General features: G+C 35.1%; 1 protein-coding gene across 2 annotated transcripts; it reads left to right on the plus strand.

The window, feature by feature from the left end:
- Nucleotides 1–352: 352 nt before the first annotated feature.
- Nucleotides 353–27,304, plus strand: LOC149063914 (transmembrane protein 64). 2 transcript variants are annotated; one of them, XM_089255261.1, is made up of 4 exons: nucleotides 368–1,468; nucleotides 12,901–13,062; nucleotides 13,633–13,750; nucleotides 27,176–27,304. In XM_089255261.1, the coding sequence occupies exons 1-4, from the start codon at nucleotides 842–844 to the stop codon at nucleotides 27,184–27,186; spliced, it is 918 nt and encodes a 305-aa protein (XP_089111387.1). In that variant the 5' UTR covers nucleotides 368–841; the 3' UTR covers nucleotides 27,187–27,304. The 2 variants fall into 2 exon arrangements, with proteins under 2 accessions (XP_089111386.1, XP_089111387.1); XM_089255260.1 differs by lacking the exon at nucleotides 27,176–27,304 and having other exon boundaries at nucleotides 353–1,468; nucleotides 13,633–26,348.
- The last annotated feature ends 587 nt before the right edge of the window (nucleotides 27,305–27,891 follow it).

Here is a 27,891-nt window from a genome sequence, read left to right on the forward strand (position 1 = left end):
AAACACTTTCTGCGCAATTAATTTTTTTTTATCTGGCGCCCTCCCCATAACGGCGCCCAGCGTACCCAACGGATCGCCCAGTCCAAGAGCCGCCTCCCAACATTTAACAGTACTTTTTTTTGACAGGCAAACAAAAGCAGGGGAATAATCTCAATCCTAGACAGCAGAGAGTACTGAATACATCGATTGGTCAAATACCTATGACACTTCAGGTAAACACGGTGCTGATTAGAGCATTTCAAACAACGGGCACGCCTTTTTTTCCAAGACGTCATTCAAAATCAACGAATCAGAATGTAGAATCGCTGTCTACAGTCTAGGAGCGGAATGCACTTTAAAAAAACCCGGAAGTATAATCCTACTTTCTCTCAGCTGTGTGTGGCGGATTGACAACAACAACAACGACGACCATATTTACACGTTGTGATTTGTTTACGGTCATTTATTTGGTGCGGGGTCCTCCTTGATTATGGAATTAAAATGTCGAAATGCTGGAGGGAGAAAGTCCTCATAATTTCTAAAGCCATGTGTCTACCAGTCTCGGCCATGGACGTCTAGGAGGAGCTTGGTTTCGCTGAATCCAGCAATTTTGTTGTTTTTCCCCCTATGTATTTGTATTAAACGCTGACTCTAACTCCAAGTACTTGAGATCGACTTATGTCAGCTCGAAAAACATTGCTTTATCGGCGAGAAAATGCTTCCGTAGGTGAGGGGTTATTATTATCCAACTGGGCCTCCCTCTCAAAGTTTGTTTACTTACCATTATTATCATCATCATTATTTTGTTCTTCTATGTATGCGCTTAATAGCCTGTGCTTTCCCTCTGAACAACTGATCCGACATGGACTGCACAGAACATCAACATGTAGTGCCCATTCCAGTTGTGTCTACTGAAGAGACTAATGGTTTGAAGAATGGATCTCTCAGGAATGGCGAATGTGTGCACCACCAGCACCAAAGTAGGCGGTGTATGCTTTCGTACCGTTCGTGCCTTGTACTACCACATCGAAGGATTCCCCTATGCCGTACATTAAGATCTTGGTTCCCGGCTGTGTTGGTTACCTGTGTCCTACTGGTGGCCTTGCTCCTAGGTAGGGACTACATCAAGCATTGTCTCCTATGGTTGGACCATCAGGAGGAGTGGCTCGTGTGTGCTGTCTTCCTGTTCTTGTACACCGCCGTGTCTTTCCCGATGACTTGGGGTTACGTAGTGCTTAATCTCGCTTGCGGGTATCATTTCGGTCTCATACTCGGTTTGTTTGTGACTGCCGTTGCTGCCAGCGTCGGTATCGCTTTCGCCCATTTACTCATGAAACATTACTTCATCCACATGATTTCTTCGAAGCTTTTGAAGATGAATGTGTTGCGGTCGACTTTGGCGGCTCTTGAAAGTTCTCAAGCTTTTAAATTGATTGCTATATCCAGATTGACGCCCATACCTTTTGGACTGCAAAATGCTGTGTTCGCGGTAAGTATCAACTATTATATATTTATTAATATGTAAAAAAATTAAACAAGCATGTATATATATGAAAGCCTTTTTTATGATTTGGTACTCAAATACAAATGTTTTCGAAATTGAAGACGGTAATATGTGTGTGTTGGCTAAATTACTACATCAAAGTTTTTATTTATTATTGCGAGGATTTATCTTGTTATTGTTGCTGACACAACAAAATCATCCTAATAGGATCATGAGGGGCCCCTTGTCTGTTTATTGGCAATCAATTAATCAATGAAACAAATTCATTCCATATCTACCTATCACAGAGGGATTGTAAAATATTATTTAAATGTTGATATGTGCATATAGTTTCGTTAAGAACAAAACTATATGCACCTATACTAGCACTACTTGACCAAACATGCACCTTGTACATGTTCCTCTATGGAATTTGAATTGGATCTGTACATGCAGGAATGTTCTGTGAGAGTGTTCTTGCCATCTGCCTTCCATATTTTGAAGTGAAAATTGCAAATACCAGAATTGTCAGGTCATAAGTGTAGTGTTGACTGGAATGGGGAACTGGCTCACATTTGCTGTTCAACGTAATCTATAACAGTGGTTCTCATTGTGTTATATTAAAACCAGGGGCCGTACGGCTTCTGGTGTGGAACTGGGATATTTCAAGAGGGCCACAGAGAACTGAGAAGAAAATTTTAGGTGTGAAGAAATAAAGCTTTCGAGTCAAGGGTGCTCAACCTTTCAAAAAAATTCATGCCATATTTCTTTGGTTTGAAAAGGTATCACAGGCCACATAAGAGATCTGCGAATGGGCAGTGGGTCAGTAAAATAATCTAGAACAGTGTTCCTGGTCAATTGGTTTATTTAAAAATGTGCCGCAGACCACTTGAATGATCTGTAAACGGGCTGCTTTGCTTATTTTTACAAAGTTAAGTTTAGGGTCACAGGCCACATCAGATGACAGAGGCAAACATTTAGCTCATGGGCCACGGGTTGAGCATATATGTTTTAAGTGAAAGTGGGGGGGGGGGAGTGTGAGTACTTGTAATATACTAATAAAACTACCCATAAAAAAACTAGGGTGGTCATAAGGTATGAACCCCTCTACATTAGTGTTCTCCAAAGTGAGAAATATCTCCCCTGGTGGCCAATGAAATGGTCCAGGGGCCGATAGAAGCTACAAGTATGACATTGGATCCTATAGGGTGGTTGGAAGGGGGCGATGAGAAAAAAAATTTCCGAAGGGGGGCTTTTCTTGCAACAAAAAGTTTGGGAGAAACTATGCTCTACATTTTGCAGCATTATTTCGTATTCCCCCAGCTGGATTTTTCGCGGGTCCCTCTGTATTGAATTTATACAGCGATAAAACAAAAATTGATGAGAATCATATCGGGGCCCCCAGGCTGCAGCTCTGGCAGTCCCACTATTGTGAGAGACCATGCCCGGGGCAGCTCATGTCCATAAGTGACCTCCACCTCATGATATTTCGTACAGTACAATAAATTTTGAAGATAAATGGTAAATACTGTATATAGGCGGTTATTTCTAGCTATGTATGGGACTACCAGAACGTCACTTTGCCTAGGGGCCCCATGATGTTGAGACTGCAATGAACAGGACTCGGACTAGAAGGGAGCTCAATAAATTTTAGTGAAAGGATCTTGCTTCTGGATCAGTAAGACGGGGACCAAGAGAAAAAAATGACCCCCCCCCCCCCCCGAATGAGGGGGGGTCTGTGGGTAAACACGAGGTTAAAAAATACTGATTTATACTGCAGTGCTCAACAAATTAAAAAAAACTATCCAAATTTTATTATAGCCAAGAATTTTTTTTTCCAGGAAAAATTTCAATTTTTCTTCAACTTCTCAGAGGCTTAGTGAGGTCTTCCCATGTTTGGAGACAGGGTGATGTAAAGATGAAAGATGCATGCTGTGCGAATGTTTATCTTGAACATCACATGGAATGGGCTTTCCCTACCAACGATATCGAAATCAATGTTGATTGTATTAAAATATGTTATCATTAAACACTAAGGGCTCTATGACTGTGCTCTTAAGAAGACTCTACTCGTGCACTTTTTTCGCTTGCCCATTCAATGTGGGATATAGAAATGAAGAATTTATGAAAAAGAAAGACGAACACCCCCTGATTCTATTGACACCTGATCATTATTAAATAGGATTATTAAGTCCCATTTAAGTTCTCTAATGTGTAGGGGCACCTGACATTAAATTTTGTATGGAAAATTTAATTATATTTGGCAAATTTTTTTCTTGCTAACCCAAGCGGGTTTTGGTCCCAATTAGTGTCAATTTATGAGGGTCTACTGCAGAGCTGGAAAGCTGCTCTCAGTCTGCAATTCTATAAAAGTACACAGAGAAAATTTTAGGCACCAATACAAATTTTTCAGTCACCATGGCAACCTGGGATTTGTCTACTGTACTATAAATTTCTTAAACTCTATCCTGGGCCTATATAAATTAATTTTGAATTATTAAATGAACATATTTCTTGTACAGTGATACCTCAGCTAACGAAGATAATTCGTTCCAGAATCACATTTGTTAGCTGAAACATGATTTTCCATAGGTTTTTATGGAAAATCTCTTAATTTGTTCTATGCATAGGCGTAAACTTCTATAGGGCCCATGGGCCCGAGCCCCCCCAACATTTTTGAAGACGCGGCTCAGCCCCCCCAAAAATTTGTATGAATATGGCTTATTCATTTTGCAATGATGAAAAATTTTTTTTCAACCAAAAGTTGTCCTAATTATGAATTAGTTAATGGAAACAATCTGCTCAAAATTTTAGTTCTTTTAAAAAATCAGGATGGTCTTTGGCTTTCTTGTTCCATGACAATACGTTTATCTCATTTCTTCCCTGCCGTTCAATCCCCAATTGCACCCTCCATCGGTTCCAATCCTTACTGCCAGAAGGCACGGCTGAGAGGAAGATTCTTTGAGGTGTTGAGGGGGCTCTTTCTTCTTTGCCTGTGGCAAAAACTGAGTGTCTCTTCTTTTGTTCACTGCGACCGGAGGACGGCCATGGCGCCGACATGAAAATAAGCCCAAAGATGCATGGAGGGGGGAGGTTGAAAATTGGGAAGCAATGATATTGAAACCGAAACAAATTACACTCTATAAAGAATAGGTGCCAGAACCTAGAGGCTGAGGCCATTTGAGCCCCCCCCCCCGCAATAAATTTTGTAAGGGGACCGAGCCTCCCCAGTAATTACTGAAAAAAACCATTGTGCAATGCATTCTCCCTCAATCAAATAAACAACAAGTGAATTATAATATTGATTTTAAAAAAGGAAATGAAAACTAAATGATAATTTTTCAAAGGTCCAAGACCAACCCCTCGACCGGGCTTTATTGGCCCATTCGTTAAGTCACCACTACATTTTAACAATGAATACAAAATATTATCTTTATAACTAAGGGATTCCTGAACTATTTACGTTCGCAGCACTCATGGAAATTTTAAATGTTGCCCAACACCTCAGCCAACGTCATCCTAAAGAGTGTAGTCAACACCATAACCCTTGTTTTGTGGAACAGATTTGCACCCTCCACTAATATAATTTGACTGGCTCTTCGTTTTCGTAAGAATACTCATTTAGGAAAGAAAATTAGAATTTTTTTTTGAATTTTTGAGTTGGAAAACTGAACATCCTAATCTAAATTGTGCATGTGTATCAATAAAAATTGTACAAACTGTATAATTTTTATTGATGAGGTGACTGAAAAGGCAGTGACAGCAACGCCAATGAGGTATGTGGTATCCCCGCCCCCTCAACGTTTTCTCCCCATCTGGTTGGGAATTTCGAAGATGAGAAACGAAACTAAAACTAATTCAATAAAAAGTTATCAATTAGGTCATTGCAAAGATGGCCTACTGCACATTATCGGTGAGGGGGGGGGAAGGGAGATAGCCTACAAGTTGGCTACAAGACTCATTCATTCATAAAAAAAATATCGCTCACAAATTGAAAAGAATTTCTTCAATTTAAAAAGTAAAAATTAATCTTCAATTACCTAAGGAAGCAGGTTGGCCACCCCTTTATAAATAGTGAAATGCATGCACAATATCGGTATGTAAGCGCCGCAAAATGTATCTATTTAAAATTCAATAAATCATAAATAGTCAGTCCTCGGTATAACGTCACTCGGGGACCAAATAAAAATGACCGGAAGCTGCGATAACTTGATAACGAGTAATCCCATTTCACTAATTTTGTTGGCAAGGACTATAAAAGAGATGTTATAGGCATCCCCTATCCTGCATCAGGGCCTCAGGCTTGGGCCTTTGGTGGATATAGTGAATTTTTCGTGTGAAAAACAAAAAATGATAGAGGGGGGTGGGGAATCATCCCCCCGCACTGGAGCCCTGTTAGTCCAATACCTTCTAAAGCAGCTTGCTCTAGAAGGTGTTGGTTAGTCCCACCGTTGAGCGGGGGGGGGGGGCATGTTTATAGTGCAATGTATGTCTGATGATGTTAATAGTTATGACTTTACAACGAGATCTTTGGACGAGAGATCTTTTCAAGACTCTCTCTCGGTCATCCGTTTATAAGATTTCAAATTGAAAATTAATTCAACAAAGAAAAAATTATACATTGATAGGTTTCCTTTCCATGTTTAGCGAGAAAATTCTTTTTCTATGAACACAGGACCATAGCGTGCCTTTTCGGGGCCCCCAGGGCACACTTTTTCTGGGGGCCCTTGGAAAGGATTATTATTATGCAAAATAAATGTACATTATTTTGTGGCGCCCAATTAGGCATGTGGCCCTGGTGCAATGCCCTGGTTGCCCCGGCCTAGTTAGGGGGCCTGTATGACCATATAGTAGTTATTCCAGACAACCAGCTTTCGCGGGTAGATAGGACAAGGCAAATCGCTTTGGGACAAGATCAAAGAAAAGCGTTGGGTCGCAATAGGCAGGATTAACCATTGAGGACAACAAAGCACGTACTTCTGACACGGGCATCAGAAAAGAGCAATCACTAATTTATTTTTTCTTAGCTGAGGATTGTTTACTGTCACTGTAGATCGGCTGGCGACAGAAGTAGAAAATGCCATCAGTGAATCCTCTTGAATGCACTTCTGTACTATGCCTGTGACAGATACCCATTATGAGTTTAAAGAAAAAAAAAGGAGAAAACTGTTCAACAAAATACACCCCCCCCCCCCCCACTTGTTAACTTGGGAACTGGTTGACGGGTCTATATCGCTTCCTGTACGATCTCCTTCCTCATTGTTTGTACACCCCTCTGGAGGTAGCAATGTATTATATGATAGCAATAATGAGATGGATGTTGTAGTTTTCCTGTCAGCGGCGCTTTGACTATTTTTGTTCCACTGTAGAAATTTAGTAGCCTTTCTAGAATACAACTGCCCTGAAGCGAGGCGGAGCATACACAAACACACACATATATATAGGCGAATTCCGAACAAAGACGCACACGAATGGGCAGCCAGATGTATTGGAAATTTTTCCCTGAGGAAGCGTGAGAACTTTCCCGAAATTTTCAGTCATGGATACCACCATCTAACTGAATCATGTGTTTATAGGTGTTTAACACACATCTCTGTGTCCCTCCTTCAGGAAGCTAGCACAGTGTTACATTTTTATGTTGTCCAGATGTACTAACCATGAGAAAAAAACGAAGAATAAGACATCCGAAATGTTCACAAAAGATGAATTCGGCTGGTCTTGACCAGCAGAACTATAGTAGTTACAAAAGGTAATTGCCGACAAATGGTTGCGCACGAAGACGTGAGAAATTTTTCTGTACAGAGTTGACAATACCGAAAACAGGACTATAGCATATAAGAAGAGGAAGAAACATCCAGTTGTTTTTGAATCCAAGTGTCATCGTTGAGTGTTCATGTTACAAATTTTCAAGTCAACGCTGATCGATCGTTGCATCCTTACTCATCCTTCATGATGAAGGAATCATCATCAAAGCCCAATTTGTAGCAGAGCAACAATAATCTTGGTAAGTACAACCTCATTAGCAGTTTCTCTAATTTTTTGGGAATTTTGCGGTTGCATAAAATGTTTATACAGATATTCTTGAGGCCAAAAGCTTTTACGACAAACATTGTTTGGAACAAGATTGTTAAAGAAATCTAAAGTACAGTAGAACCTCGATTATCCGAGGGTGGATTATCCGGAGTTCAGAAATTACAAAACTACGAAAGGTGAAAGAAAACCGACCATGAAATTATTGATCAGACAACACAAGAGATTTTGGTAATAATATTCGGTGATAGTGATTAGAAGAATGGGAACAGATTGTTATTGAAGTTATGATCAGTTAGATCAGAGTATCCTATAATGGGCAATATCGCCCCTTGGGGGCATGGAAAGGTCCGGGGGGGGGATGAAAAAAAAACAAATTCTGAAGAGGAGGACGATGAAACAAAAAGTTTGCAAAACTGCGAGTTGGATTATTCAAATTTGTTTTGCTTAAACAGTGTCTCTAATAACAAGGAACAAAATAAGTCTAAAATAATTTGTGTAAAAAAAACATCTTATGACACCCAAATTTTTTGGTTTTTCTGCAAGTCAGGACCTTTGACTTGAAGTGCCCCTAGAAAAAAGTGGACAATTATAACCCTGCATAAATAGGGTCAAAGATGCTTAGTTTATTAGCGAATAGAGTAAATACTGTGCTGTTTAAATTAAATGGGCCACTTCATGCAGAAATTAGGACCGGTTCAGAAACTATATACAAATACAAATACAACGCCACAACAGGCAAATTGCCCAACGAGGTGGCTGACTTAAGAACATCATGGATCCCCGAGCCCCTACCTACTACTGCTACACCACACATGCACCCCCCCCCCCGCGGAACCCCCCAACGAATCGGTACATGCGGGAATGTGCGTGTACGTGTAGTGCAACCTGACGTAAAGCTTTTGAATGATTTACCGTTGTAGGACTGTTGCTCTCTGTGGCGAGACTTTTTAACGGGGAGATCGGCTCGCATTTGCGCCTTGAAGTTGGGAACCACAGAAAACCAACTTCAGCCGACCACCACTGTGGGGTTCGAACCCGGATCCTCGCATCACGAGTCCGGCACTATAACCACTCGACCACCACAGCGGTATAATTGTATAACTAGGTTCTTGTGTGTATTTTTTGCGTAAATTTAAATGTGAGTATTTGACATGAACAACATGAGGATACAATAAATATTTATTTTAAATCAACGGAATGTATAAATATGCGTTTCATTCGAACTGTTTGCTATTGCTGCTATGTTTGGTTATTCCTGGTGATTTAAACCGTGGTTTTCGATAGGCCGTGGTCAGCATTACATGATTGAAAATTTTTATATCGTTAGATTATTAAGTTATTTTTGTTAAAATTAATCTTTAGGATAAAATATGAATGGCATATCTATCACGTGGGTGTTTATGGTCAAAACTGATACCAATTGATTTATTGAAAATGATTGCAAATAAGATAATGCTTGACCAAAAATAATTACCGGTCCTGCAGGTCCTTCAACGTTGAAATTTTTTACATACATCAGTAGTATATGAGCAAAAAGACACTAAAATTTCGGTTAATAAGCACTTGCTCAGACGTATATTATATGTAAACAAAGATTTTCTCCCCTTCTGATTTATGAATTAAAAAAAAGTATTTATACTTTTACTGATATCAGTATGACTTCAGTATTATACTAATACTGAAGTGTTTGTTGTTAAGAAAAATAAGCGAGGTGCTATGCCAATGGATTTTTAAACGTTTGCTATCTGCGGCGCACCTTAATATTAATAGCAACTGATCACCTATGTTGGCCAAATAAAATCGAAACTAGTGTTTTTATACCCTCTATGATTCTCCTCCATAAAACGTATTGAAAATTATTTTTTTTCCAGAAACCGATGTAAATTGGCACTGTTAGCATATTTTTAACTGAAACAATACATCATCATAGCAATTTAATTAATTATACTGGATTTAACTAGCTAAAATAATTAATTAAGGGTAAAATATAGCCTGCCTTAATTTTAATGTTATCTATAAACAGATAGAATTTTGCTCAGCAAAGTTGAATAGTTTCGTCCTTGAATTTCATTTCCATTTCCCTCAATTTGGTGCTATAATATAAATCTCTGAGCACGTAAAATTGGGACAGCTCTCAAATATGACACCAACAAGGAATCAGCTTTTTCTAGATAGATAAAAATTATTGTACTTATATAGCTGTACCTTGTACTGAAATGACACTAAAGGATGTACTTTCTGAAATACCAAAAAACCTGTTTGTAGTTTTTTGACCATTTACCATGTCTATTCAAAAATCAACGGGACTATATAGGGTTAATGCGCAAAAAAGTTGCTCTTCCTTCACATTTTTTTAATTAATGCAATAAAGTTATTGCATCATTGATTTCATAATGAGATTATCAGCATATCATATACGACAGCATATTATCTACACCGAACTTTTGTCATTAATTACGCAATAATAATTCTCTCATTATTAATACGCGAAAGAGCTCAGTATGGTGTTGCGTTTTTCCTCTCTTTAAACACTGTACTCACTCAGACATTTTAATATTTTTGTTTTGTTTGTTTATATTGAATTTTTTGCAAATCAAATACGGTACTCCTGTACTATATTGAAATGCACATTATTGAACACAAATGAAACGAAATTAAGTATTTCTGCTCGAAGAAATGCCGACCAACAAAAAACCAAAATATCAAATCGTAATATTTTCAGTGATTTTGTCCTCTTCACTCCCCCCCCCCCACCTCTAAAGAGAAAAAGAAATGAACATGAAGTAAAATCATTTGTCAAACATTTTATAGGATAGCGGCTCTGGCTGCATAAGCCTATATGACCATGCTTTTTGAATTTTTCATCGAGTATAAATTTCAATACTGTTTTAAAACATTGAATGATTCCTGTTTTGATGTCATTTGAATATAGCCGATCTTGACAAATCAAAAACTATGTAGGAAACAGCCATATTCCTGAGGAGCCAAGCATGGTTTTTGCTGAAGAAGTTTTTTAGATTTTTTCAGGACTTACGGAGACCCCCCCCCCCCCCTCTCCCATGTCGAAAGCCACACTGTTTTCGTCATCCTATGATTCCACTCTAGCAATCACATGCAGAGAATGTTTGGTGCCGATACCGATTTTCTAGTCGCCATGGTGACCTGGAGCCCGAGATTTGTCAAGCCCTGGTATATAGGGACAGGGTTCGTACCCTCCTTGAAAATCCTTAGAGAAAAAGTTCATTTTCAAGTCTTTAAAAGTCCTTGAAAAAGTTATAATCATTTTCAAGGTGTTTGAATTTTTTTTCGTGAATTTCTTCCATCAATTTTTGTCTTACCCCCCCCCCTCCTCCGCAATCCCCGCTAAACTACTTTCTGCTGAGATGGAAACGAACTGAACAACAACGATCATATGAGTTACGTCAGTGTTTCTCAAAGTGTGCGTAGTGGCTTCTAGCGGTGTAGCTAACCTTTGTCAGGGGCGGCGCGACAAGCTGGAATATTGATTTGTATGCTTATTTATTCTTTGAAAAGTGGTTCTTTTATAAGTAAAAATATCTACCAAGCTATTCCGTGGAGTCGCGGATGAACCATGAATTGGGCAAAAAGCCGCTGCTGACAAAAGTCAGAACCTTTGAGTTACGGGACAATGTTCAAAACAGAATACATGGTCACGCATATCTGAGGTATTTCTGAGCTTTAAAAGGTGTTGCTCTTAAATCTGACAGAAAAATACTGCACTTGAGATATTGCTCTGAAATTATTTCAAACTATTAAATTAATGAATGTCAGTTGCAAACACGACCGCAAGTAGATGCTTGGTCGGCCAGGGTGAGCACGCATTTTGACGCCCCTTTGTAATGTTGAAAGAGAGGTTAAATGGTGAAATTGGCACCCTCTCTGGGCCAGCGCATGGTGCACCAGAACCTTTGAACAGACTTTCCTGTAGGAACCGGGTATAACATATCGATATAACATATGTACTGAAAAAGTTCTTGGGGCCAGGCTGGTCGTTGATCGCCTGCGGATGTGACCACGCAATGGAGGTGGCTTCAACAATATCTGTTCCGACTGCTAACGGAGGTTGATTGTTGACCGTAGATGCACGCAAAAACAGTTCTTTAAAGCAGAACTGATTTTTTTTCAAAAGAGCTGAACTCTATGCTTGATTGACTTTTTTCTTGAATATAGAAATCGAACAACACAGACGAATTTTTTGTTTAAGTTTATAAATAACGCATTTTTGTATTTCAAATCTTGAAAGGAACATCATAAGAGTGCTTGAGGTTTATGAAACAGCAATGTTATGTCAATCTTGGTGCTTGCTGTATTTCGAGTAATTTTTTTTTGTAATATAATTTTTTCTTGATTTCAATTTCATGAAATATGGTTTTGAATTACAATAATTTTTAGTTTTCTTAGGGAAATTTTTGCGGAAGAGTAAGGTAGAGATAACGTTTCAGTTATACGGTTTTTCATTTATACGACGCTTTGACCCGACTGTTCGGCGACGTGCTTAAAAACCTCGTTTATACGACGCGACGAATAAACGAGGTTCCATTGTATGGGGCTTGAGCCCCCCCAACATTTTCAATAACTTTACGCCCTTGGTTCTATGAACTTCCAAAATTTCAAAATAACTTCCATGAATTCCTAAGAAGCACTATGAAAAAATTAGAACTGATCGATTGCTGAGATGGACCATAGGGAAGAATATTACCGTAAATTTCACAGCACGTGTGTGGACAGAAGCAAAATACCATCAGCTCTGTTGTGATAATGTAAAAATAAATAAAAAAGCCCAAAATGTTTGCTCATAATGCGAACCAGCACTCATTAACTGAGTCAAAATTTGTGCAAAATTTTTTGTTTGTTATGCGAATCACTCATTAACCGAAGTTCCACTGTATGCATATGTAAAAGGTAAGTTCCTAGAATTTCCAGACTGTTCAGTTTGGTATTAAAAGTCACTCAAGAGTATCCACTGAAACCATTCAGGTCTGAGAATTTAGTTGATGCATTCTTTCTTTGCTTAATCATTTATTTTACATAAAATGGCTCAATATCTTTTGAACCATTCTTTCTGTATCGAAAGAGAAATATAGGTGTATGCGGAAAGTGATTCCTAGGTAGAATTGAATTAATCTGACTCGAGTGAGAAGTACTTATTGGATTTATTTTGATTGGTCAGCTCACAATGCTGCTGTTTTATGTTGGTGCATGCTACCATATCAACCAAAATGTTTGTTAGCTAAATTTGTATTCATCAGCCGAGGCAGAAAAATGTAGCACAAAATCTCTGCCAAAAAAATATTAAGCAGAGATATCACTGTATATGGTTGAAAATCTATGAAAAATACTGAATTTATATGTACCTAACTCCTAAATTATTTTAAATCATACAGATCAGCCCAATATGTTTATGGCGTTACGTTGGAGCTTCAGCTCTGGGTTTGTTCCCGACTCAAGTTATTGGCGTCTATTTGGGAACCACTGTCCGGTCGATGGAAGAAGTTCTTGTAGATGAAGGCACTGCCAATGTTGGTTATATTGTGTTGTTCATTCAGGTAATCTAAACAGCATTAACTTGTATAATCCATTTAATTATGTTAAACTGATTGAATTTTTTTGAGGCAGAAAATAATTAAAAAACATTAAAAAAATTTTTAAATAAATTCAATTTACGAAGCGGTCATTGATAAAAATAGACCATGATTTCAACCATTCTTTCGGTATTAGCTTGTATGCACAAAATTCAAATTTAGAAGGGTAATTCAAAAAAGTAAGGTAACCAAAGCTCCCGCTGGTGTTGTAGTCCCTTCCCAAATCGAATCAGAAGACCACAGCTGTTGAATACAGCATAGTTTTTCTAAGAGTGACTTTCGTATCCGATCAATCCAAAGCCTGACGAGCAACTTGAGTAATATGGATGGAGACCAAATGAGCACAAGCAAAAATTAGAAGAGTTCTCTGACAAATGTGAAGCTTGAGAGCAAGAATCCAGAGAACAAGTTGTGTGGATCTACATTTAGAAACATGAAAAGCATCATATCACTAAATAAAAAGAATTTGTTGAAAAATTTTTGCATGAAACTTATATATCAAATTTTGTTTCTGTTTTTTTTTTTTCTCTTCAGGTTGTTCTCAGCATATTGCTGTTTGCGATCATCCTGCGTAGAGCACGGAATGAGCTGAACAAAACACTGACGAAAGATTTGCATGGCAGCAAGTCAGTGATCGCTTACATAAAAAATGGTAATAATAATAACAACAACAATATTAACCACTTTCCTCACAGGTGGAGCCATCAAGGAACCGGCAGCTATATTTTACAACAGATTTGATCTGTGTTCTGTATGTTTCTAAGCATTCCTTATTATTTTGGTGGAAAACCAAAAGTGTTATTTGAACCTTCCCAAAAAGATTCTTAAAATATGTATATTTTTTTCAAATTTGAGAGCTAGTGTTAAAAAAAAAATTCAGTAACAGATTCAGATCGAAAAGAAAGTGATGTATTGAAGAGGTAGAATTGTTTTGTTTTTATTTATGTGTAGAAAAGTAAACCAATGTTACTCTTCTTTATTTGTTTGTTACGACCACACTAATTTACAGTTCGCCCCCTCCCCATCGAAAGTGAATTTCTTCAATTCAACCTCTGGAATGTTCACAAACCCGGACAGGCCCACTGCCATTTTTTGTTTTAAAAAAAATAATGAAATACACATTATTTTTAAGAAACTGTCTTGATATTTGGATCACCACATTAAAGTAGAAAACTTACTGAATGAATCTCTTGTATTAATTTACCCGAAGACAGTGACCTGAATGTGACATCACTGCCCTCAAGGATTTTGTTTTCATTATATGCGTTTTTTCAGAAACAAAAATCCTTTTTGTTTCGAAAATATGCTTATACATATCCGAGAAATGGTCATACACAAAAAAGGTGTTATTGTCATTGTTTACTGAATGGAGAGGGGATGAATAAAATGAAATTCAACGCTTGCAAAGACAAAATGGGGGCTGTTCAAACGCTTCACTTGTTATCTGCTAAAAACACTTACAATAGACAGACATTGATGTGAAATGCATGTAGATAGCCCGGACCTTAAAATTACAGCCTTCAAACATTCTTTGCTATGCAGGTGTAAAAATCAAATTTGGGTCTGTCAGGAGACTGCATTCTCTCCAGGGTTAAAAGATGGTGAGAAAACTAGAACCTGTAACAAGCAAATAAATTTTTGTCATAGACAGTGCAGTAATTTATACAGTAGGATGAATGAAATACACGGTATATAAATAGAAGGTGTGGTCAAAAAGTTCAGTGAATGGTCTCGTAAAATAAAGAAAACAACAGATATAAAAAAAAATACCTTTCTTGCCCTTTGAATTAATCTCCATTAGCTGCAATACACTTTTGACAATGGTTATAAAGCAGCTGAAAACTTTCAGCAAAAACTTTTTTTGGAATCGCCAAGCAATGTCACTCTTACTTGGATGTCCGGTACGTCTACAAAGTGTAGGCCTTTCATGACTCCCTTGAGCCAGGAGAACAAAAAGAAGTCTGCAAGGGCCTTGCAGACAATCCCCAATTAATCTGCTATCATTATCAAAGTCAGCTGCCAATCACCAACAAGCATTTGCCTCACTCGTTTGACGATCTCTTGTGTTCTGCTTGTTAATGGTCAACTCCAACACTGCTCATCATCAACAGTTTCTTTTCTGTCTTAAAAGCATTTGAAATGAGTCGTAAACTCATTTTTTACTTATTTTTTCTATTCTTACACTTTCATAAAAATTCCATGGGTCTCCATCACAGTTTTTTCCATTTTGTAGCACTACTTTATGTTTACGCCTTGTTCCATTTCATTGTGACATCAACTTTCACACTCAATGGGTTATATTGTTTGCCCTGTTCAACTCTACTTCTGCTTAGTGTTTTTGAGAGAGATTCTAGAGGGAGATTCTTTGCATGAATGCACATTTCTAACCCTAGTTGTTCTTTAAATATTAGATCATTCACCAAACTTTTTGACTGCACCTTGTATATGCAAGTATAAGCCACTTTCTTGAATCAAAGTGTTAAAGGTTGTTGAGTTGATCGTTATGTTTTTCTGCAAAACTAAAGTCTATTTGATAATTATTTGTGTGACCATGGACATATATTTCACTGTTTGCTATGCTCAGAAATTTTATTGTATTCATTACTGTTACCTCCGTGCTGAATGCAGAGACAAATACACTTTTGAAAATTCCTAAACCGTTGCTTTATACATTCCTCTGTTTTTCGAGTCTATATATATAAAGGCAAAATGATAAATATCTGAAAAAATCACGCATGAACAAGTTTTTTCACTTTGGTATTGTTTTGAGGATATATCATAAGACGCAGCTGATCAAAATTTAAGTGTTGCTTTTTTTCCTCAAACGAATAGCAATTGGCATTCATATTATATTTTATTAAATGTTCTTTGTGAAGCTAAAACTCTAAATTCTCTTCGTGATGAGAATTATGAAAAAATATAACTTCTGCGGTTTTGTACCAATTAATTGCATGGCAGGTTTATATTTTCATAAAAATGTACAGTATTTACTCGCATATAGGACAAGGTATGATTTTAAGAGATCAAAATAAGGAAAACTAGATTTATTAATGTAACTCCTCATTTTGTTTATTTATAGATAATAGCAAAAAATGCATGTATTAAGATGAACAACCAATCACCTTTTCTTAACGCTATTATCTTTTGTCCACTTGAACTCTCCCTTCGAAGCTTCTCCATAACTCTACTTTTTTTCACTCACTCTATAATGCATTGTCCTCCAATCCATAGAATGCATTTGAAATGCAGAACTTCCATTCCAAATTCAACTTGAATGACTGATATCAGCTCTAGAGGTATACGCTTCCTCATAACTGACACCCATGTAGCAAGCTGTGAACATTAGCCTGTTTTATTCGGGTGGTTGGTGTCACTTCAGGATCTTCGGCTGTAAGCCAATCTGTGTACAGTTTCCTCATGCAATCTTTTGTTTGTGCATGTAGAACAACCTAGGTTCTTGAAGCAGTAAAAATTAAAATAAAAGCATCGTCCTATATGCGAGTAAATATGGTAATTGGGCTGCTGATATGAATACTTATTATATTATAGGTACCTATGTGCTATTGTTATGGGGAAACGTTTCTTGCTGTGATATAAAATAATGCATTTTCATTTCATTATGAGATGTCTTTATTAAATTATTTTTCAGAAATTTTTTTTAGCAAGTCATAATTATAAGCACAATATTTTATAATGCAGTACTTCATTTTCGCCATTTAATATCAAAGAACTGAGCAAATCTTCGGAGAATCAGATGTATCTCTGAATATATGCTAGTCTTTTCTTTATGTTGTGCATTTGAGGGCCAAATCATTTGATTTACAAAGAATAATCACTTTTTTTTTCTCTTGATTGTGAAATATCATGTGCACAGATTTCTACTCATTTTGTTTTTCCTTTCTTATTCTCATGTGAATATATTTTATTTGTTATACAAAAAACAAAAATAAATATACACAGACATCGGTAAAATATCTTGCAATGTGTTTTATTGTGTTGAACAGTTATAATTTCAAGATCCACTAAGAACCTCTTTCAACCAGTCTAACTGGGACCTACAATCGGCCACTTGATAGAAACTACGGCTAAATAAGATGTGCATGAAGCCAGAATAGAATTAAATATGAATGGTGAATCCGTTGTGTAATTCATGAATGGCTATTCCATTTCATGAATATTATTTAATGGAGCTTTTGGGAAGATTTTTTAGAGGGTCCATGAGCTTGGATAAGAAAAAAAAAACTTTTTCTTATTTATATTTATTTTTTTATTACTGCATACTGAAGATTATTTTGTGTGGGGATACAAATTCATTAAACAGAGCTTGTGGTCCTTGTCGATATTTCCTCTCCCATTAGCACAAGTTGTCCATGGTCCTTATCCTATAGGGGTCTGTGGAACAAAAAAGATTGAGATTTAGCTTTATAATACAGTCTATGCTTGATATAAAGTTCCAATGTATGATGTTAGGATAAGTCCCAAATCCTATTTATTTGATGACAAATCAAAAAAAAAAGAAGAAAAAAATGTGAGAAAGAGCCATATTTCTTCGGAGCTAAGTACCATCCCCTTCCTTGAGGGAAACTGTTCAAAATGAATTTTTCCTTGACTTATCATGTCTTGTTGACCATTTTCCCTGTTAGCAGACACACTGACAAAAATTCCAAAAATTTTGTGTTGCCCTCAGATTCCACTTTAATTCACAGATAAAAAATTTTAGGTGCCAATTCCATTTTTTTCAGTCACCATGGTGACATGAAACCTGGGATTTGTCAAGCCCTGTCTGTGAGATTCATGTTTTTTCATAACGTTACAAATTAAAATAATATTTATATTATATAATAAATATATCTTGACCTTATTTTTTCGTAAATTTTATTATGTTCTGTCTATGTTGCTGAAAATTATTTGACATTAACTATATCAGTAGATTTTTTGCTGGTATTGTTAGTGTATAAAGAACAAAATGTGTCATTGTGTGAGCTTCCCTTAAAATATTTCTCTCCAACAACCACATACACATATATAGTATCTCTCGTTATGAAGCTTGTATATTACGCATGCAGTTTTTACATGGTGGAGAGCTTAATTTTTGGTGAAGTATGCATGAACGACAATCATTTTTTAGAGTGTGATTGAGAGAACCAACGTATACAAATCGTGCTACGACAAAACATTGATTTCAGAATTTCCTATTTTTTGACTATCTTAATAATTATTTATTCATTGGTCGAATTCCAGATGTGATTCAGGGTTACTAGTACCCAATGTAATGAATGTGTTCAACAGATAACTTTTATTCTTTCTTGCATGGAAATGGAAGTTTTATTAAAGTCTGTCAAGGAAGAGATGGTATTTTTTCGGCCAGAAATATACTGAGAAATTGAATTTATGTGTCATCAATGCTATTCTTTATGTACATACTTATACTTTGAAATTTACCTTTATTATACATAGTTATACATGAAGTAGATGTGTATCAATTATATAGTTATTAATAATACAGTCCCAACACTCATTTTTACGAACTTGTACAGTCAGTTCATAACAGTTTTTGTGAATGGAGAAAACTTCGAAAGAAATGGTATATTGTTCATGATCACAAAGAACTAGTGGTTCATAAAATTGAGCAGAGACTTTATTGGTTAAGATGAACATTCCTTCATTGAACATTCAGTTCAACTTATTGATAGTCATGTCAGAGTAATTATACAGTGGAACCCTGATTTAACAAACTGGGTAAAATCAACATTTTTATTTAAATTTAGGAAAACCTTCATATTAGGTTGAGATTAACACAAATGTGTACACAGAATTTTCTAAAAAATTCATTGAACCGAGGAATTTGTTAAATCAGAGTTTGTTATATTGGGGTCCAGTTGTACTTTCAGTGTTTGCATTATATATTGCATATATATTCATATTTATTTTGCAATTACATCATTTCATTAGCGCTGTTATAGCTATTGCACCAGAATCTCTCCAAGATTTGGAAACTTGTATAAAATGTTTGTCATGCATTTATTGTTTTCGTGTATGGAAACCCATTTTGGTACATTGATTAAAGTTTGTGGTATTTAAATGGAAACATTTGAAAAATATTTTATTTAATTTTTTTCTTTCACAATGAAAAGAAAACAAAGATCTGGTTATTCTTATTTTGATAAAGATCAATTGTTGAACTGTGGTTGGAATTTAAACAGAAAAAACAAAACATTTTGTTCATCTGTGTGTGGTTTTCGAGTGTACTGTTGTTCAAGATGAGCTTTATTAGGTTGGTATTAAATGTCTTAATTCTAATAAATGGTGCAACATGGGTCCAATATTAGTAACACTTTGTTTCAATAACTTTTATTTAGAAGACAATTTTTCTGGTCGATAAATCCATTCAAGTCTCTCACACTCTTAATGAACATATAGCTGATTCTCACAGCTGATGCTTTCAAGGTTGCACATCAATATTATATTATGTCATAGAAATTGCCATAACATAGGCTAAAAACTTGAATTGTTCAATTGTTATCAGCTTGAACCAACAGCAGGCATCTTCAACCTGCTCCTCGTGAGCTTTGCAGTTTTCACTGAAGTCTGTCATTTTCATTTCAAAATATGGAGGACAGATGGTACCACACTAGAATATGCATAACTAGAACAACATAAACATGCTGGGACTCGAAACACACATTCCAGCATGTACCAATTCATTAGAAATTCTCCGAAAGGAATGTTTATGACGTCCATGTATGGTTTAATAGTAGTGTATTCACAGAGGTATCTAAGAATGATTCATTGGCATCATCATATCCAATTTTATAATTGTGGGATATTGATAGACTAATTAATTAGCACTCTAATTAAACTGTTAAATTCATATTCAGATTTTAGATTTACAGTAATAGGCGGTGTTAAACCCTGATTTAATGCCACCATCTTTTTTGCAGAATTATAGCACTATAATAAATTTGGCTCTTATTGAATCATGGTTGAAACCCCTCTTCCCCATTAATCTCCATATATGAAAAATTTGTTCGCTGAAAATCTCTGATACTAAGCGGGATCAGCATTAAATTAGGCAGAGAGGGGTCATAGTTGTCATATACAGTGAAACCTCGATGTAACAATGCTCTGTGGACTAAGAAAAAAATATCATTGTAGAGGGATTTTTATATCAAGAGGCAACATTATCATGTTACCAAATTTATGCTGTTGTTGTCATCTTTTCTGAATCAGCATTGTTAGCACCATTAGAAAATATGCTTTAATGTATTTATTCGCCACAAAAAATTGCAATTGATTAGCTGATTAATAAAATTCAGTTAGATACATTATCCCCGTAAAGTTGTTTACCATGTTGCACTTTATAAGACGCATTCAGAAGCATGAAAACAAGTGATGAAGATAAAAGCAAATTCAAAATGATTTTGAACAAATTATTAGAAAATACCATAGCGATTTAAAAAAAATTCTCAAAAAATATCCTTATAGAGGGATTTATCGCAATAAAGGACATCGCTGTGTAGAGAAGAGTTTAACATCAGACTACATGCAATACTCCACAAGATTTGTAAAAAAATTGTTGTAGAGGGATTTATCATTGTAACGAGGTTTCACTGTATTGCTATTTGTGAGTCAAAAGATTGTGTGAGCGTGTCTTCAAAAGACCTCCCCCGGCCCTCCTCCTGGTTTATGGGAACACTGAAATTTATACAGCTCAGGCATCGTGCAGCTTAGACTTTTTTTTTATGATAGCCAAAATATTTTTTGCTGATCATCTTTACATATTAGCATGAATTAATGGTTGCACATTTTTCAGGAAGTTCTGATGTTTTTGCTCAAATATGGTATATATATACATGATAAGGTTGTTGTGTGAGATTCGTACATTCCTTGTTGTTTTTGTGATAATTATTTATTTTTGTTAAATTGTTGGATATGTGTGATTGGATGTGCTATTTATCATAATTGATTGTCGTTTAATCCAAATATTTAAATATTTATTTTTATATGCAATCTATAATATTACATTGTATAACTTGTGTTTTTTTTTTTTTTTATCATCATTGTTGACTTGCAATCGCTTGGTTGCGGGATTCTTATCGGAAATAAATAATAAATACTGAGGATAACTGCATGTTCCAGCGTATAATTGATGATATTAGTGAAAAATGCAATTGGACCAACTTTATAACAATGTTGAAGAGAGTCACAAAAAAAATATATTCATTCCAAACTGTCTCAAAAAAAAAAGTTTTGACATTATTGACGAATAAAATAAAAATTTGTTTGAAAGTTTATTTGTTCAAATTAACATATTTATGTTATAGTAAATGATAAATTTGGTTATTATGCATAATAACCAGATTTTTATCAGTTATCATGCACAATAACAGCCAGTTATGCATAATAACTAGATTTATCACAATTACCTTAACATTTACACAAAATAGAAAATTGAAACTGAATTAATCAAAATATTTGTACAAATTAACCAGATTGTTCATGCGCTCATTAGGAACACAAGTACCATAATTTCCTGTGTATAACCTGCAGATTTTTAGTCAAGAACATTCTTGGCGCAGATTATATACTGCTGTATCTTATCTGCAGCTTTTTCTATTTTTCAGAGAGATTGGAATAGAAAGAAGTATTTCAAAAATTAATTTGTAAAAACAACAATTTTGTAAAGATTTATAGATGGTATATATATGCAGTGGATCCTGCTTGTAATGGTTTTTTTTCATCATGAAAAACATTGTAAGCGGGCAAACACTTTGAACAGGAAATGCCAATGACTATATATTGTGAAAGTTGAGCCTATGAAAATAAGTCATACTAAGCAGGGAAGACATCATAAATGGGAACGTTATAAGCGGGATCCTCTACATATGTGGATAGAAAACATTTTTCCCATAAAATGGGACAAAACAACCTTTTCATTTCTCGAATTCATTATTATTGAATGAAATTTTCACATACAGACTATATACAGTTATATTTTCACGAAGTAGCAAAATTTGCTTCTGCAGATTATACACAGGAAGTTATGGTAATAATGGAAAAGAGAAAAATATGTTATTGTACATATAAGGGATTATATTTTGCGAAATGAGTATTGTTGCTTGTCTTTTTGTTTGATTTGATCTTCACCAAATGTTTTAACACCTCACCATTGTTTAATTTTCTTTTCTATAAAATTTATTTCTTCGATTTCAGAAGCAAATCTTGACATTAATGAGACGCTAGCGATAATACGTGGTGCTGCCCAAGTTTTTTCCCTTATGTTGCCAGCCAATACTATCAGGAAAATATAATTTTTTAAAGAGTAATTTCACTTCTCTCCAAAGTTTTAAGGGTTATTTTTGTAAAAAGAGGGGTATTTTTTTTAATCGGTGGAAAATAACTATTTGAAAAACAAAAATTACCTAAAATTTTTTAAATGAGTATTTTCACTCTTAATGAAATTTGGAGGAGTAAATTTGAATTTTGATCTGTGAATCACACATCTAGATATGTATTGACAAACACAGCTGACAGCACATTAAAAGTGACAATCCATTGTAAAGACTTATACATGTCAGAAACACATTGTTATGGAACCATGGTAATCAAAGTAAGCATTCCAAATGATGATGTTGTGACCCAAAAATCATTGTTGCTCGACAGTTTCTTTCCCCATTTCGGGAATTTGCCCAGTTGTGACGAACTTTTAAAGTAGCCTACCGTTCAAGTCACATCCTGTTTCGTAAATATGTGAAATTTAGCAAAGATCATTCTGCAATTGTAGATTTGTATAGAGAATATACAGAAAATCAATTTTATATACATAGATTATTGAAATTCTCATGTATATTATACACTGAATGGCTGCACCAGAACTGATCAGCGAAAATAGCCTTATAGTAACTCATCCCAATTTAATGAAAATAGCTTGGATGGTCAATCTTGTGTTTGATCTAATGGGGCCCACGCCACCTGTGAATAATCCCCATCGTGAGTGCTTGAAAAAACGTGTATCTCTGTAAGGAACTGATAGTGTTATTTCTTGGGGCTCTTACCCCAAAGCAGAATGTACCGGAAATTGGAACTTACATTGCAGAACAATCTCAGGAAAGACCTTGAAAAAAGTAAAGAAGAAACATGCTATGACAGCTCCCAATTTATGGTTTTTGGGGAGTGCCATAGATCTCTATTGACCTGCTTTATCTTATATTGTTAATTGTGTCGATTCTCTCAGAGTAAAAATAGAGCAAAAGAAGAATATAAAAAAACTTGTCTAAATTGAATTATGTGTGTGTGAAACAGAGAGCACAACTATTTTTTGTTTAAAAAAAAAGAAAATTCTAGTGAACAAGTAGTTTCTTCCACCAATCAAAATTTAAAAAAGTCAATAATACAGAATAACGAGCGAGCGGTAAAAGTTTGATGCACCAGTTTTTGTTATAAGCGGGTCCAACTGTATGTTTCTGCATTTGTAAATATTCTTTTTATACATACCGTAAAGCTAAATCATGGATTTTGAAAACGAATTCACAATATTTTACGTGTGTTCATGATATTTAACCAGTTATTGTCTGATTATATATTTATTTATTTATTGATTCTATTTTAGGGCACATCGTCCATGAAAATAGTGCCACGTTATAATTTTTGTTTTCAAGTTCTTGAAAGTAATATTTGATATATACTCGTTATTATATAGTTCCTATAACAAAAGTTTGAGTCAGTGTTTAGAGCTAAAAAACCTTATTCATTTGCATTTATGTATTAATACATTTTTCATTCTTTAATGTTTTTCGGGTGTAAAAATTTTGTGATTTTATTTGTTTTCTTAATATTATTTTGTTCAACATACAAACAACTGTTGTGAAAATTTGCATTAGTTTCCGTGCCACTTGTGTAAAATGTAATTGGTAAAAAAATTCAGTGGTTGTGAGGTTATATTATATATATTTGTTTATATACACATGCAAATACTTGGATACTCATGTACAATGTATGAATTGCATGTTTTGTATTTTATAACCACTTTTAGGGTAAAAAAATCGTCAGTTTTCCACTACAGAAATATTCTTTTCCCACCACTTCTGCAGAATCAAGCAAAAAACTACCTAACCAATGTAATATTGGCCTTTCTGTGTAAGCCTAAATTCAATATTGAAATTTTGTGAGACTCGTCATGGTCTCATGACCATCTTCATTGAGTTCACCTGTGATGTGCCTTGCTACCTGAATTATCCTTTCTGCATCAAAGACTACTTGGGCTTTAATGAGCTGTGGTGTTATAATTCTTGTTGACAGTTCGAGTTGTCATCAGTTTTTTTTACCATCTTTGATAGCATTAGTTAGTAATAGTAATAACTAGCTTATAGAATGTGAACATCCTACTAGCAGCACTGTTTCATAGATGGTATCCACAAAAGCAATCTATCTCTTGTCAAAGTCAGTCAAATATTTCCCATTATTCGTGCTTGCAACTAAACAAAGCATTGATCCACAAGTTTTATTTGAAACATTCATAACTTTAACCATATGTTTCCTTTGAGAAACATGCATTTGTATAGGTGGTTTTAATGTTTTGGTTCGATTCTGTATAAATCTATCCTAAGGAAGTGATGTTTTTTTGTATTTCTATTGCTTAAAGCATTAAAGTGAATGGTTTTATGATTGTGTCTTACACCTTAAAAATATTCATTTTATGTATTAACTCTTTAATGTGCAGCAATGAAATTCACATGGTGAACTCTCAAAATGTTGGCTACTTTAGAATGCATAGACTTGACTAACTAACTAGTCCTGCCTCCTCTAATGAAAGCTTTCTCCGTTGTCTTTCACAAGAATTTCTAAACATACCTTATAACTGCACCATTTTTAAATGTTGAGTTAAAAAAGAACCTTGAAAAATAAACCAGAAACTATAAATAGAAAAAAGATTACCTCGTAACACAGCAGTAGTTTCTATAATCCAAGCTGAATTTTTTTAAATTTCTGTATATTTTGTCTTAGAATACAGCTTTTTTTCACTCAACCCCCACCCCCTTCCCCCTGTGAATAGCAGTAATTGAAAGGGATTGATTGAGTAGGGAAAATTTAATGAAAATTGTGTGTGGAAGCTCTCCCCACCCATAATGAAATAGCTCAGTGATTCAGAGTTGTGGCCAAGACCAGTCAGCAGTGCCGCTTTATGTTTCAGAAATTAAATTTATATTGTATGTAGTAATAGGGAAGCAAATTTTGAACAAGTGTAACATGATAATTTAGTTTCATCAAAACAATTCCTGGTTTCCTTACCTATTTTTTCACGATGAGGTTTTTTTTACTAATTGAAACTAAGATATTACACATTTTGTATTGGTTTCTAGATGTTTTGATTTTTCAATAATACAAAGCCATCTCAAGGTTCCATTCACACAAAATCTTGTCACCAATATGCAAGTATAACAGCATGTCGAAACATATCCGATGTAAATAAAAAGCCTGTGAGACACTCTTAATATAAGTGTGTAAATAAAGTGAAGTAAAGCATACAAGTATAAATTTGATATTTAACTCTAAATTCTTGTTTCAGATCAACAGTTTTGAAATGCATTGTTTCTCGAGATTGAAAATAGTTAATGTTTTTAGTTGAGATAAATATGTAAAATCATTACGATAAAATTTCTCAATATTCTTCTCAGTTTAAATTACGATAGCTAACTTAAAAGTATTTCAAGCGATTGATATGCTTAAATACAGCTGATGAGAATTGATATATTAAATCTAAGATGATTGCTGCTCTTTTTCTACTAAAATACATACAATAATTTAATTTCTAAATGAATATTAGCGGCTTCGATAAAATTCAATCGTTCATATAACTATCATGGATACCTATTTTACTTAACATATTTTTGCACAATCAAAATAAAAAATATATTCTTATATGAAATGAATTTTACCCTCCATATGCTGTGTTATGTGAAATATCAGAGTTTATAATATTGTTTGAATAGAATGAAGATTATATCTCACCACAAGATGGGTGTACGCATTTAAAGAAAGTTATCCTGTTCTGTAAAAACCATGTTTATGTGAATGCAATCTAAGTATGTGCCTATCAGGTTATCAGTGTGTTTTTCCATATGCACATTGCTGTTAAAAGCCGTATATAAATATATGTACTATATTCACACATGAAATAGTTTATATGTATACGCATGATGAGCAAAGTTTATTTTTTTTTTTATAAAAGTTTAATAAAAATTTCTGTTCCGTATTTGACAAAAAAAAAGGTGCTCCTTCATTTGAGGTTGTCTTGAAATAGTCATTTTCTTGAAATGTATTCATACTGAGAATTCTCATGAGATTGCGAAGGAAAGTAATCATCTTACTGCAGAGTTAGTAACACAGTGAAATCTGTCTTAAACAGAACAAAAAAAAAAGTATTGTGAATAATTAATGCTTTTTCAATTATGGAAAACCTCTTGAAGATGGAGACTGTTTAATGCGGAAACAAAAGATTTATTTAGTCTATTTGTACATTAAAAAAACCTGCTAAAAACGGAAATTGTTTTTGACTTTCGGATAGGAGGAAGTTAATTCGTTCTGATCCCCATTTTGTTAGGGGAATTCTCACTTCTTGGAAAAACTATGAATGCTTATTATCTAGCTGAACTGGTTCTGGGGTCTTAAGTGGAAGCAGATTTACTATTCAAGGTTCAATAAAAGCTTGTTTAGCATTTCATTTATGGTGGAAATGGTGCCTTTTGTCAGAAAACACTCCTTGAAAAAAGTTTGATAATTTTGGGAGAGTAATAGGCAAGAGAGACTGAATTATTGTTCTCAATTTAGCAATACAGTGTTTTGGCTACTGCAGAGATTTTCATTCGGTGTAGAGATGGCCATCAGCGACAAGAAACGTGCAACATAAAAATGGAGTTCGTAGAGGCATAAAAAATAAAATTTAAATGTTACAGAGATGTAGAATCTTCCTTTCACAAATAATGTTATTGGCTGTTGATCTCGCTGTCAATATTTTTTAAAAAGTATGCAATTTCTCAATTTTTTTTATTTTAAGTATTAATTTTTTTTTTGCTCCAAGCATGTGTTTGAAAGAAATACATGCCTGGTCAAAATGTTTACATGCACTGGATGTCAGGTAACCCCGATTTGTCCAGTCCTGCCACAGATTACATTGCTACCTCATGGACTTCCCTGCTGTGAAGATTAGTGCACCAACCTCTCACTGAGACATGGAAATAAAAATGTTGAACGCTGTTATTCAGAATCGCAATGAACTTTAAGTCTCTGTCTTGTACCTAGCTTCCGTGCACAGAAAATGGCTGAGGTACAACAAAAATGGCCCACACACATGCCTCTGTATTCTATTTCTACTTTTGAATAAAGTTTATCACAGAATTGTGAAGATTCAGTTCTTATAAACATCCCCAATGTACGATCAATGCCAGCATTACGGCTGAAATAAGAAATATGGATACAAAAGTTTTTAACAGCTGGCTGATGCGAAGATATGTTTTGGAAAGAGAAAAAATTCAACTGCTTTTGTGGGGAATGAACCCACGTCCTTTCACTTTCCGGGTGAACATCATAGGTAGTTGAATTTTCTCTCTTTTCAAAATATATCTTCACATCAGCCAGCTGTTAAAAACCTTCGTATGGATAGAGGAGAGTGACATCATCCCCTCAGATAAGAAATATGGATGTTATCAACATATACGAATGTGCCAAAACTGGTAAATCAATTTTAGTCCAATTAATGAAGGAAACTTTATTTAAAAATTGAGAAGAAAATAAAAC

The sequence above is a fragment of the Pholcus phalangioides genome, unplaced genomic scaffold (genome assembly GCF_987345545.1).
Source record: "Pholcus phalangioides strain wild (caught in Gottingen) unplaced genomic scaffold, Ppha-v1.0 ptg000042l_1, whole genome shotgun sequence".
NCBI classification, from domain to species: domain Eukaryota; kingdom Metazoa; phylum Arthropoda; class Arachnida; order Araneae; family Pholcidae; genus Pholcus; species Pholcus phalangioides.